General features: G+C 64.6%; 1 protein-coding gene across 12 annotated transcripts in view; it reads left to right on the top strand.

The window, feature by feature from the left end:
* The window catches only part of ZMIZ2 (zinc finger MIZ-type containing 2), a 15,694-nt gene extending 4,317 nt beyond the window's left edge, over positions 1 to 11,377 (top strand). For 3 of the 12 annotated variants that reach the window (XM_028486753.2, XM_028486752.2, XM_028486751.2), the window contains exons 2-19: positions 2,521 to 2,655; positions 2,829 to 2,943; positions 3,243 to 3,445; positions 3,684 to 3,909; positions 4,141 to 4,404; positions 4,560 to 4,736; positions 5,407 to 5,484; positions 5,674 to 5,842; positions 6,460 to 6,604; positions 6,681 to 6,891; positions 7,531 to 7,636; positions 7,800 to 7,957; positions 8,622 to 8,689; positions 8,943 to 9,011; positions 9,283 to 9,527; positions 10,038 to 10,207; positions 10,292 to 10,531; positions 11,239 to 11,377. In XM_028486753.2, coding sequence (XP_028342554.1) covers positions 2,606 to 2,655; positions 2,829 to 2,943; positions 3,243 to 3,445; positions 3,684 to 3,909; positions 4,141 to 4,404; positions 4,560 to 4,736; positions 5,407 to 5,484; positions 5,674 to 5,842; positions 6,460 to 6,604; positions 6,681 to 6,891; positions 7,531 to 7,636; positions 7,800 to 7,957; positions 8,622 to 8,689; positions 8,943 to 9,011; positions 9,283 to 9,527; positions 10,038 to 10,207; positions 10,292 to 10,531; positions 11,239 to 11,346 — 2,802 coding nt within the window. In that variant the 5' untranslated portion in view covers positions 2,521 to 2,605 and the 3' untranslated portion in view covers positions 11,347 to 11,377. Of the gene's footprint in view, positions 1 to 1,194; positions 1,216 to 2,520; positions 2,656 to 2,828; positions 2,944 to 3,242; positions 3,446 to 3,683; positions 3,910 to 4,140; positions 4,405 to 4,559; positions 4,737 to 5,406; positions 5,485 to 5,673; positions 5,843 to 6,459; positions 6,605 to 6,680; positions 6,892 to 7,530; positions 7,637 to 7,799; positions 7,958 to 8,621; positions 8,690 to 8,942; positions 9,012 to 9,282; positions 9,528 to 9,842; positions 9,938 to 10,037; positions 10,208 to 10,291; positions 10,678 to 11,238 lie in introns of those variants that run through there. The other 9 variants (XM_028486755.2, XM_028486754.2, XM_055083462.1 and 6 more) reach the window with 8 other exon arrangements.
* The last annotated feature ends 356 nt before the right edge of the window (positions 11,378 to 11,733 follow it).

Below are 11,733 nucleotides of genomic sequence, written 5' to 3'. Positions count from 1 at the left end.
TCACTGTTGTGGCCTCTCCCGTTGCGGAGCACAGGCTCCGGACGCGCAGGCTCAGCGGCCATGGCTCACGGGCCCAGCCGCTCCGCGGCATGTGGGATCCTCCTGGACCGGGGCACAAACCCATGTCCCCTGCATCGGCAGGCGGACTCTCAACCACTGTGCCACCAGGGAAGCCCGAGAATTCTTTATATACTTTAAATACTTGTCTTTTGTCAGATATGTGGCTTGCAGATATTTCTTCCAGTCTATAGCTTGTCTTTTCATCCTCTTAGCAGGGTCTTTCACAGAACAAAAGTTTTCAGTTTTTCCTTTTATGGATCATGCTTTTGGTGTCAAATCTAAGAAAGTTCTTACGGTTTTGTGCTGTACATTTAAATCTGTGACCCACTTCGAGTTAGTTTCTGTATAAGATGTGAAGTTTAGGGGTTTTTTGTTTTGTTTTGTTTTTGTCTTTTGCTTGTGAATGTCCAATAGCTCCAGCACATTTGTTGAAAATGCTGTCCTTCCCCCAGTGCTTACTTTTTGCACCTTTGTCAGAAACTGTCTGGGTCTGTCTTGGGTTCTCTAGTTTGTCCCATTGACCTATGTGTCTGTCCCTCTGCCAATACCACAGTCTAGAGTAGCCCGCCTATATTCTAAGTCCTGAAAACGCTGCGTGTTGCTCCAGGCCCCACTCAGCAGGCTTAGGGGGCATTTCTGGCTGTTGGCAGTGCTCCCCGCCCCCAACCTCCCACTGCAGTGTCACCATCCTGGTGGTTGTCCTCACTGGGGCCGGCAGCCTTCCCTTGCCTGGCTGGGTGATTCTGGCTCCGAGGGCTGAGTCCAGGGGCCCCTGAGCCCTCTGGAGCCACCGGCCTCCTGCTTTTTTGGCCTTTGCTTCCTGGTTGGCATGTGCTCTGGGCCCGACTCCTCTGGGAGGGGCGTCAGGAAGGAGAGCAGGGCCAGGCGTGAGGCGGGCAGGCACGCCAGCTGCCTCACTCCTCCTCTTGTCTGACCGGTCCGTCACCTTCCCTCCCGGCCCTGGCTCTGCTGCGATTCTGGGAACACTCACCCCAGTGCTCTGTGGGAGGCCTCGGGCCCAAGTCACAGCCCCCACTGTATCCCTCACCTGCGCCCGGGTCCTGGTCAGGGACTCGCCCCCCGCGTGCCGCCTTCAGGACTGTATTTGCAGAGGACATGATGATATAATCCCGCCTCGCTGGGGCTGCCCTGACGGTGAGGTCCTGGTCAGCACTCGGGAATGCGAGCCTTGGGGTTGGGTGGGTGGCATTGTGAGCGCTGAGGCGGCAGGATTGAGCCACCAGAAGTTAGCTTGCCCGGGTGGTGTGTCCGTGCGCGTGAGGCCTGGCAGCCCCTCAAAGGCAGAGGTGCTCTAGGACGGAACCTCAACCCAAAGAAGGCAGACAGGGTCCTCCCCGGAGACCCCCTGAGAACCGCAGCCAGCGTGCCTCTGTGGTTAGGCTGGGTGGAGGTGCGTGTGAGAGGTGGCCCAGGCAGTGCCAGCAAGGGCCCTTGGCCTGGTTGGTGAAGGGTTTCCTCGTGGAGGTGTCGGCAGGCATTGGCGGCCGGGAGGAGCGGCCGGCCGCTGCCTCACTCGTTTTCTGAGGTGCCAAGGGGAAGACAGCCAGCCCCACGTAGTGGGAGGAAGCGGTGCCCCATCCCGGCACGGGCACACAGGTTCCGTGCGTGTCCCCTGGCCACGGCTGCTGTGTCCCCACTGGCCCCTTGCCACGTCCGTTGGGTGCCCGCCAGCCCCCCACCCTTTGCGCTGTGTGCGCGTCCCCGCCTTGTCGTGCGTGTCACCGCGATCTCTGGGCGTCAGTCTTCCCGCCTTGCCCCTGTGCGCACGTCACCCTTCTGCTGCCCTGGGGAGAAGCCCTGGGGATGGGGGCGCTGCCAGCCAGGGATGGGCTGCTGGCTCCACACCTAGTTCCTGCAGGCGTCCCCGCACCCCCCGCCCGGCCCCAGGTTAGCTGACCTTGCCGCCGGGGGCCCCCCGCCTCCCCCCACCGCATGCAGAGGCCCCTCCCCGTAGTGGGCAGGCCCCAGACCCCGAGCAGGTGACGCCTGCTGGCTGGCCCTCCGTTGGCCTCTGGCCTTGTCCTCCGCCCCGGGGCCTCGGGTGGGGTGGAGGCGGGGGATTCTGGCAGCCGGGTCCTGGATGTCCCCTGGCTTTTATGCGTATCCGGGCGTTCGTGTGGGGGAGGGAGAACGTGGAAAGTTTGGGGGATCAGAAAGCCTGCTTCCAGAACCATTCCGGGGGCTCCAGGTGGCAGGGCCCGGCCAGAAAGGGTCAGTGCTGGCTTCCGGGCTGGGGCTGGGGAGGGCAGAGACCTGCCAGGGTGGGCAGTGCGGGTAGGGCCAATGCCGGGCTGCCCTGAGCCCCCTGAGCGGGCCCCTGGGTCCCGGTCTCCCCTGCCCTACCCTTCATCGGTTGGAGCAGAGGAGGGACGGGGCTTGGTGCCGAGAGGGGTCTCCCGGCGGCACCTCCACTGACTTCCTTCCCTCCTGTCCCGGCAGCCGGAGCATCTGAGTCCCACGTAAGCACCACTGAGGGCTGCTTTCTGCCACCCACAGACCTGGCCTTCAGGCTGCTCCCGAGCCAATGAACCCCGTGAACCCCATGAAACCCGCCCTGCCCCCCACGCCACACGGGTGAGTGGGGTCTCCCCTCCTGCTGCCCTCCCCCCTGGGGCCCCAGAACACGGGTGGGTGGTAGAGCGGGGCCCCCCGCTCCCAGCCTGCGCCTCCTCCCAGGCGGGCCAGGCGGGCTTCTAGGCACCTGCGGCCTCCTGACCGAGCCTCCCCGCCTGCCCCTCTCCTTGCAGTGATGGTCCGTTCGCTTACGAGGCGGTGCCTTGGCGACAGGGTGCCGCTCAGCCGGCAGGATCGCTGTCCGTGGTCACAACCGTGTGGGGAGTCGGCAACGCGGCGCAGAGCCAGGTGAGCCCACGCCCGGGCCCCGCCCCCTCAGATCCCGGAGCAGGGGAGCCAGGGCTTCCTGAGTCTCCCACGTCCTCAGAGACCGGTTCTTCCGCACGTGGCGTGGGATCTCCTCCTCCTGTCTTCACCTGGCCTCCGCGCCCCTCCTGTGAGCGGCTGCCCCCCCACTGGACCACCCTCCCCTCTGCCCCCACCTCCACCTCCTCGCCTGCCCGGCCTCTCCTTTCCAGCACTTTAGAACTACGGCATGAAACAAGTTGTTTGGACGGTGTCCTTTGGTGATTCTTGCTTCCTTGTAGGTTTTGGGGAACCCCATGGGCCCCACAGGGAGCCCCCCCGGCAGCTCCATGATGCCTGGCGTGGCGGGCGGCGGCTCTGCCCTGAACTCCCCGCAGTGCCTGGGACAGCAGGCGTTCGGTGAGGGCGGTGCCAACAAGGGCTACGTGCAGCGAGGGGTGTACGGCCGCGGGGGCTACCCCGGGGGCCCCGGCTTCACCGCTGGGTAAGCAGGACTCCTGCCCTGGCAGGCGTGCTAGGAGCCCTCGGGGGGTGACGCTGCTAACTCGCTGGGCGCCTGGGAGCTGTGTGACACCGATGTGTCGCACGTTGCATCTCTGCCGCTCCTGTCGGCTCCCGCGCTCACGAGGGGGCGTGTGGGAAAGAATGGGGCTGCCCTCGGGCGCCGTGTGCCCCCCGGGAGACGGCAGGGGAGCGCCTCTGAGCCGAGCTGTCTGTTACAGGTATGCGGGCGGCCCGGGGGGGCCGGGGGGCCTGGGCCTCCCCTCACACGCCGCACGGCCCTCCGCCGACTTCACTCAAGCAGCGGCAGCCGCTGCTGTGGCTGCTGCTGCCGCCACGGCCACAGCCACGGCCACAGCCACCGTGGCTGCCCTCCAGGAGAAGCAGAGCCAGGAGCTGAGCCAGTACGGAGCGGTGAGGCCCCGCAGCTCCTCCTGTGCGGCCCGTGTGCGTTGGTCCAGAAGGCAGGGACTTGTCAGGCAGCCAGGATCGAGGCCTCGGGGACACGCATGCTGTGCGCCGGGGCCGATGGAGATGAGGCGGGAAAGGAGTGGGGAGCTGAGGGGAGAGGACCCGGGCCGGGGGGGGCGAGGAGGAGCCCGCCTGCAGGGGGTGGGCTCAAGCCTGGCGCCCACAGTGGTGGGTAAGACCCGGATGGTTCCTCTCTTCTCTTCCCAGATGGGGGCCGGACAGTCTTTTAACAGCCAGTTCCTGCAGCACGGCGGTCCCCGGGGGCCCAGTGTCCCCAGCAGCATGAACCCTGCCAGCGTGGGAGGGCTGATGGGCCCCTCCGGCATGAGCCCCATGGGCATGAACCCCACCCGGGCAGCGGGCCTGGCGCCCCTGTACGCAGGGCAGCGCCTGCCCCAGCACGGGTACCCTGGGCCCCCCCAGGCCCAGCCCCTGCCCCGACAGGGCGTCAAGAGAGCCTACTCCAGTGAGGTGAGTGGTCCAGCCCCCAACCCCGAGCGCCCTCAGAGCCGTTGGGTGGAGGGAGAACTGGCTGTGCCTGACAGGGTGGGTACCGCCATCCCTCCTCGGGAACGGGCTTCCCCAACGCCTCTTTTCCTGGCCATTTTGCCTTTTTCCTCCTTCAGGTGTATCCCGGGCAGCAGTACCTGCCAGGAGGCCAGTACACGCCCGCCGCCACCCAGTATGCGCCTGGCCCCGGGCAGCCCCCTGCCCCGTCCTCCTACCCTGGGCACAGGCTGCCCCTGCAGCAGGGCACGGGCCAGTCCCTGTCCACCCCCAGCCCCGCGGGACTGCACTACAAGGTAGGGCCGCTCCTCCCGGGCCTCTGCAGCCCCTGCTGGCCCACGCCAAGCCCTGCGGGACACAGGCGGAGCTTGTGGCAGCCGGGGCTGGCGAGTGCGCTCGCATGTGCTTGGGTGGCCGAGCAACCAGGAGCTTTCCGGGGGCCCTGATCAGCGTAGGGCAGCTCCCCGGAGGGGGAGTCCAGGTATGAAAGGCCCCTCTGTGAGATTCGGTGTAGGGAGCAGCAGGCAGGCACCCACGCCACCCGAGTGTCCTTTAGCGACAGTGTCCCCATCCCCTCTGCTTGCTGCAGAGAAGCCCAGCGAGGGGACAGGCCAGAGGGGCCAGGAGCTCGTGAGGGGAGGGGCCCGAGCGATAAGAGTGCCGCTGGAGGGTGGAGAGGAGGTGCGTGTACCTGTGTCCTTTCAGCCTCTCTGTGGCTTCCCTGTAAAACCCTCTGATGCGTGGGGTCAGCTCTTTTTCTGTAGTGGTCATTCTTAAAATTATGAAATCAGCACGTGCTCCCTGTAGATTATTTAGAAGACACAAAAAGTGTATAAAGAAGAAGGAAACCAACGCCCGTGCGTGTCGTGGGCCCCCCTGTCCCCAGCCCTCTCCTAGGGTCAAGTCCAGGGCCCTGGCTCAGGGGCAGGCGGCAGTCCCAGGCACACGCGGTTTTCTCTCCTGCAGCCCGCAGAGCAGTTCAGCGGGCAGGGTGCCAGCTTCAACGGGGGGAGCGTCAGCTACAGCCAGCCCAGCCTGAGTGGGGTATGGGCGGCGGGGCAGGCGGGCAGGCGGGCGGGAGGCTCATGGGGTGGGTGCTTGGAAAGAGGGCGCCCAGGCAGGAGGAAGCGTGGACTCCCTGCCCGTGCCTGGTCTGACCGTTCCCACTGCGCGCTCCAAGAACAAACTCCACCCCTACACCACCCCACCTTGACTGTTTCCTCAACCCCACAGCCCGCCCGTTCCATCCCCGGCTACCCCAGCTCCCCACTGCCAGGGAGCCCCACGCCGCCCATGACCCCCGGCAGCAGCATCCCCTACATGTCCACCAGCCAGGAGGTCAAGTCGCCCTTCCTGCCCGACCTCAAGCCCAGCGTGAGCAGCTTGCACCCGTCACCACCCGGTGAGTGAGGTCTGCTCTCAGGACAGATGGACAGGGCTCCAGAGGGTCCTGCAGGGACCTTGGCAGGGGCGGGCCTTCACCTTCATTTTCTGTTAATGGACCTCTTTGCAAATCCATTTGAGGCATCCATCTTCTCTGTAGAAAAATAGCCACGTGCACAAAGTTTTGTGATGGTTTCAGGGGCCCGCTGAAGCCCACTCCTGGTTAAGAACTCCTGCTTTCCGGGAGACCACTGCAGCAGCAGTTGGGGGTCCTAAAACCCTAGCTTGAGCACGAGGGTGACGGCAGGTGGCCCGTTCACACCTCTTCTGCCTCCTACCCCCTCTGAAAGCACCAGAGGCGCCACCTTTTTGGGTTGGTGGGGCATGTTCTCCAGTCATGATTCAGGGATCATTCTCGGGGCTCCTACTGAAGCAGGACAGAATGGCGGGACACCAAGATGTGTTCCCGTTGGAGATGGAGGCCGAGCCCAGGGTCCCGGGAGAGACGCTGCCCAAGCCCCCGCCGCGTGGAAGGGGAGGAGGGGCCGCGGTCCCCGCGATGGGGCGGGGGCAGGCCGTTCGGCCCGGTGGCCGTCCTGCAGGTGGCCTGCTCACACCGGCATGGCCTGCTTCCAGGCAGCAGCCCCTGTGACGAGCTGCGGCTGACCTTCCCCGTGCGGGACGGAGTGGTCCTGGAGCCCTTCCGTCTGCAGCACAACCTGGCCGTGAGCAACCACGCCTTCCAGCTCCGTGACTCCGTCTACAAGACCCTGATGCTGAGGTGAGCGGGCGCCCGCCGCCAGCGCGCAGCCCCTCGCGCCGGGCCCTCGCCCTCAGCATCCATCCTCCCCGCGCAGGCCGGACCTGGAGCTGCAGTTCAAGTGTTACCACCACGAGGACCGGCAGATGAGCACCAACTGGCCGGCCTCGGTGCAGGTCAGCGTCAATGCCACCCCGCTCACCATCGAGCGCGGCGACAACAGGACCTCCCACAAGCCCCTCTACCTGAAGCACGTGTGCCAGCCGGGCCGCAACACCATCCAGATCACCGTCACGGCCTGCTGCTGCGTGAGTGCCCTTCGCGGGGCTGGGTTGGGGGCGTCGTGGCTAACGACAAAGGCACTGGCTCCCCTCCTTCCCATCCTGGGCCCTGTAAGCAAAGGGTCTCAAATAAAAATGCTCTCGCTGCTTTCGGGTTAGGTTCAGTGACTAAAGTTGTTGCTTGTGTTAATTATGTAAGAGAAACTAGCTGAGCCTGCCTCTTTCCTGGAGGAAGCTCACAGGGTCCTGAGTCCCAGCTGACCCTGAACCTTTGTTAAGGAGTCATTCGGGTTCCAGCAGGCTCCGGATCCAGGACTAGAAGAGGCAGAATGCACTTAGCTGCACAGCACTGATCAGCCCGGGTGGGAGGGGGCAGAGGCGGGGCCGCCCCGATGCAGTTCTGGGATGTTTTCACTTGGACCAGCGTAGATAAAGGTGCATGCGGTAGGCAGGGCACATTCAGGGGCCTCTCAGATAATTGTGTTTCGACAGAGAGGCCGTGGTTGGTGCAGACACTGAACTTCCCAGAGAGGTGTGGGCCTGGTCCCCTGGGCCCCCCGGGGAGGGGCAGCAGGTGGCCTGCCTGTGCAGTAGCCACAAGAGGAGAATGGACCTGCGCCGCGCCTCCCCGGGCCACGTCCCGCTGACCGCATCCTCCTGTTGCAGTCCCACCTCTTCGTGCTGCAGCTGGTGCACCGGCCGTCCGTCCGCTCGGTGCTGCAGGGTCTCCTCAAGAAGCGCCTCCTGCCTGCCGAACACTGCATCACCAAGAGTGAGTGGCCCTTGCTCTCCTTGGCCCCAGGCAGCCGGCCCCATGGCAGACAAGGCTGCCTCCTCTGGGGCCCTGGAACGCCCCTCGGAGGTGCTGAGCCAGCAGTGGCCGGGTCCCGCTTGGCGGCCCTCACCCACGTCCTCCTTTCCCCTGTCCATGTCAGTAAAGCGGAACTTCAGCAGCGGCACCATCCCTGGCACCCCTGGGCCCAACGGAGAGGACGGGGTGGAGCAGACGGCCATCAAGGTGTCTCTCAAGTGCCCCATCACCTTCCGCAGGATCCAGCTCCCTGCCCGAGGCCACGACTGTCGCCACATTCAGGTGGGTGGCCACTGCAGAGCTTTGCCAGAACGTCCGTTGCCCTTTAACCGTCTTCAGCAGGTGTGGCCTCTGAGCACCTCGGCTGGCAGGTGACAGGACAGGCCGGCCAGTGGGCAGGTGGCCTGGCTCCCCCGCCTTCTCCCCTCAGACTGGGCTTTTGTTTCTTCTAATATTATTCTAAGTATAACAGCCGTTTTACTGCGTTCTCGGGGCTCCGATTTTAAACGGCATCCCGGATGCAGGGCGCTGTCCTCTCACCGCCCTGCCCCCAGGAGCAGCGCCTTTGTTTGTCTCTGCAGAAACGCTCTGCGTGCAGACAAGTACATGCACACACACCCTCCCACCCCCCCCCCCACCCCCCGCCCATCTTTTGGTTACATAAGCGGTAATCGCTCTGCACCACGTTTTTCCTCCACACCACGTCCTGGAGGTCATTCCCTGTCAGCACAGCTGCCCAGCTCTTGCTTTGGCCACACGTCGTTCCCAGGGAGAGCTGCGTAGGCTGTCCCGTCTCTTACATCTGTTAGGATGATGCCGTGGTGAAAGGCTGGGAGCCGAGCCTTCTCACACATGCAGTAAATAAGCCCCAAGCTCCTGAAACCACAGGGCATGGCCAGGTTGCCCCAGCCCCACTGTGAGGCACTGTCTCGCCCTTTCTCTGCAGTGCTTCGACCTGGAGTCCTATTTACAGCTCAACTGTGAGCGAGGGACCTGGAGGTGCCCCGTGTGCAAGTGAGTGTGTCAGAAACGGTCCCCACAGCTCTGGGGGCGGGTGGCACTTCCTCTGAGGCTGTTAATGGGCGTTTCCTTCCACAGGCCGGGTGTGGGGGGGTGCTCACAGCACAGGCTAGGAGGGACGGAGTGGCTCAGGGCAGCGACGTCACGCAGGGTTACCTCACACGGGGGGCTGAGATGTGACAGGGCCTGTGCCCGGGGGGAGGTTGGGCCAGCCCTCTGAGCCGTGTGTCCCCTTGGTTTTCTACAGCAAGACGGCATTGCTGGAGGGCCTGGAGGTGGACCAGTACATGCTGGGCATCCTTATTTACATTCAGAAGTGAGTCTCCTTTCCTGCAACCCCAGCGTCTTTGGCCAGCAGAGGGCGGCCCTGGGACAGGTGGGGAGACACCCCGTGCCGATCCAGCGTGGAGCGGGCTCGACTCCAGGCCATGGAGGGAATCCACGTCCGACCCAGGCCCGCAGCCCACAAGCACGTGGAACGTGCTGGATGGCCACGAGCATTTGAGTGGGAGGTGTGCCTAAAAATGGCCCAGGGCCAGGAGAGGCAGCAGGACAGGTGGTGACCAGCCCCGCGTGTCCCCGCCCAGCTCTGACTACGAGGAGATCACCATCGACCCCGCGTGCAGCTGGAAGCCAGTGCCTGTGAAGCCCGACGTGCACGTCAAGGAGGAGCCGGACGGGCCGGCGCTGAAGCGCTGCCGCACCGTGAGCCCCGCCCACGTGCTCATGCCCAGCGTGATGGAGATGATCGCTGCCCTGGGCCCTGGGGCCGCGCCCTTCGCCCCCCTCCAGCTCCCCTCAGCCCCGGCCGCTGGCGATTACCCCAGCCAGGGTGAGTACAGGGGCCTCGCCCTAGAAACAGACGGCCCCGGGCAAATGATCCGTCCTCTCCCGCCAGTCTGCCGCCTGTGGACGTGTCACTCCGAGGGCCGTGAGCCTGGGGGCCTGGTTGGGGACTCGGTGGCATAGGCGCAGCCTCGGCCGAGCCGACGGGGATGGGCAGCAGGGCCTCCGGCTGCAGCTGCATGCGCCTCCCCAGTAGTCTGGAACAAAGGTCTGTGCTGGCACACTTCCACGGACCGGCCCCATCCGACCACGCGTGTGGGGGTGTCTGGGTGTGGTGGGTCCCATTCCTGTCCCCTCGCAGCCTCCTGGCAGTGTCATCAGCCAGTTCCCCCAGCAGCAATGAGAAGAAATGCCCTTTGCCGAATAGCAACTTCCATAAAGTCAGACGTTATCCGGGTGAGCTCAGTGAGCCCTGCCCACGCTGTGGCTGGCCTGTTTCCGCGCTCTACCGGCATGAGCCCCCGGCCCTCACCTGGACCTGGCTCTCCTCTCTCAGGTTCCAGCTTCCTGGGACCCGGGACGTTCCCCGACTCCTTCCCACCCACCACGCCCAGCACCCCGACCCTTACTGAGTTCACCCCGGGGCCACCCCCCGTCTCCTATCAATCCGACATTCCCAGCAGCCTCCTGACACCGGAGAAATCTGCCCCCTGCCTCCCAGGCCAGGTCAGTGCCAAGTCGGGGGGCTGAGGAGCTGTCCACCCAGAGAGCCCCTGGGCCATTTTACTGGGTTCTTCTCTTCTCCTTCAGATGGCACCAGCGGGTCACCTGGACCCGGCCCATAACCCTGGGCCTCCGGGGCTGCACGCCCCCAACCTTGGAGGCCCCCCAGGGCCCCAGCTGCACCATCCAAACCCTCCCCCGGCATCCCGGCAGCCCCTGGGCCCAGTGAATTCGGGTCCCATCGGTGAGCTGGCCTTCAGTGCTGCCACAGGCATGATGGGGCCCCCCGTGTCTGGGGCAGGGGAGGCCCCGGAACCGGCCCTGGACGTGAGTACTGGGCCCCGTGCTGGGGAGCACTTGGAGCCGGGGCTGGGGTGTGGCTTATCTGTCATCCCAGGGTCCACATGCTTCATAGAAGGGAGGACAGTGATACCACCGTGACTTCCAGACGCAGGGAGAGCTGGTCGGGTGATGTCAGCGCTTTTGTTTACGAGTGTGAGGTATCCAGAGTAGCCGTGGGGTGATTGTGTCCAGACGTCTGGCCCTGGGGACCTGGGTGCCACCGTGGCATGGGCAGAGTCCCCGAGAAGACTTGGCTTGTAGCTGGTGACCCTGGCCTTAGGGTCTGATTTGACCTGACTCACAGGTGGTATGTGAGCCAGAATCAGTGCCTAAAAGACAGGTGACTGTCCCTTGACCATGATAAATGAATACAAAGTTCAATGTGGAAAAAATGTAGAAAGCACAGCTCAAAGCAGAAAATCCCAGGGAGTGGGATACCACCTTCTACATTCGCCCTGTTCACGTTAGGGACCCCTCACGGGCCTGGGTGTCCCAGGTTGTCCTTGGACAGCTTGTCACAAGGGATTCCTGGTCACAGAGCAGTCTTTTGCTGGAAGAGCCCCTGTGCGGAGCAGGCTGAGGGGCTCCAGTGCCAGCCTGTGTCGGGGTGAGGGGTGCTCCGCATCCCTGCTGGGCCTGGGGCCCCGGCTGGGGACCCGGGCCCAGAGCTGCCGGGTGTGCTTTGTCCTCAGCTGCTCCCAGAACTGACTAACCCTGACGAGCTGCTGTCCTACCTGGGCCCACCCGACCTCCCCACAAACAGCAATGACGACCTGCTCTCTCTCTTCGAGAACAACTGATCCTGTCGACCACCTGGCCGACGGGGACATGCCCGCAGATGTCACACACCCTCTTCTCCAGCCCGGCCCCCCCGACACCTGCGGCCCTCCCCACACGTACACCTGGAGCCGGGACGCGCCTTGGAGGCGGCCCTGCGCTGGCTGGGAGGCGGCCCGTGGTCGGTGGTGCTCGCCGGCCCAGTCTGCAGCTGCAGAACTGTTTTTGATGAGACCCCCAGCCCCACCCTCGTCCCTGCCCCGGCCCCATCCGCACCCCACCCATGCCTGTCCAGCCCTGCCTGGTTCATGCACACCTGCCGCCCCTGGCCCCCCGACCCCTGCCTGCTCTCAGCGGCCTGCATCTTGTCCAGCGTTGACCTTTTTACTTCACTGACCCCTTGGCCCCGG

The sequence above is a fragment of the Physeter macrocephalus genome, unplaced genomic scaffold, assembly GCF_002837175.3.
Source record: "Physeter macrocephalus isolate SW-GA unplaced genomic scaffold, ASM283717v5 random_1172, whole genome shotgun sequence".
NCBI lineage: Eukaryota > Metazoa > Chordata > Mammalia > Artiodactyla > Physeteridae > Physeter > Physeter macrocephalus.
This window is presented reverse-complemented; position numbering and strand designations above follow the sequence as displayed.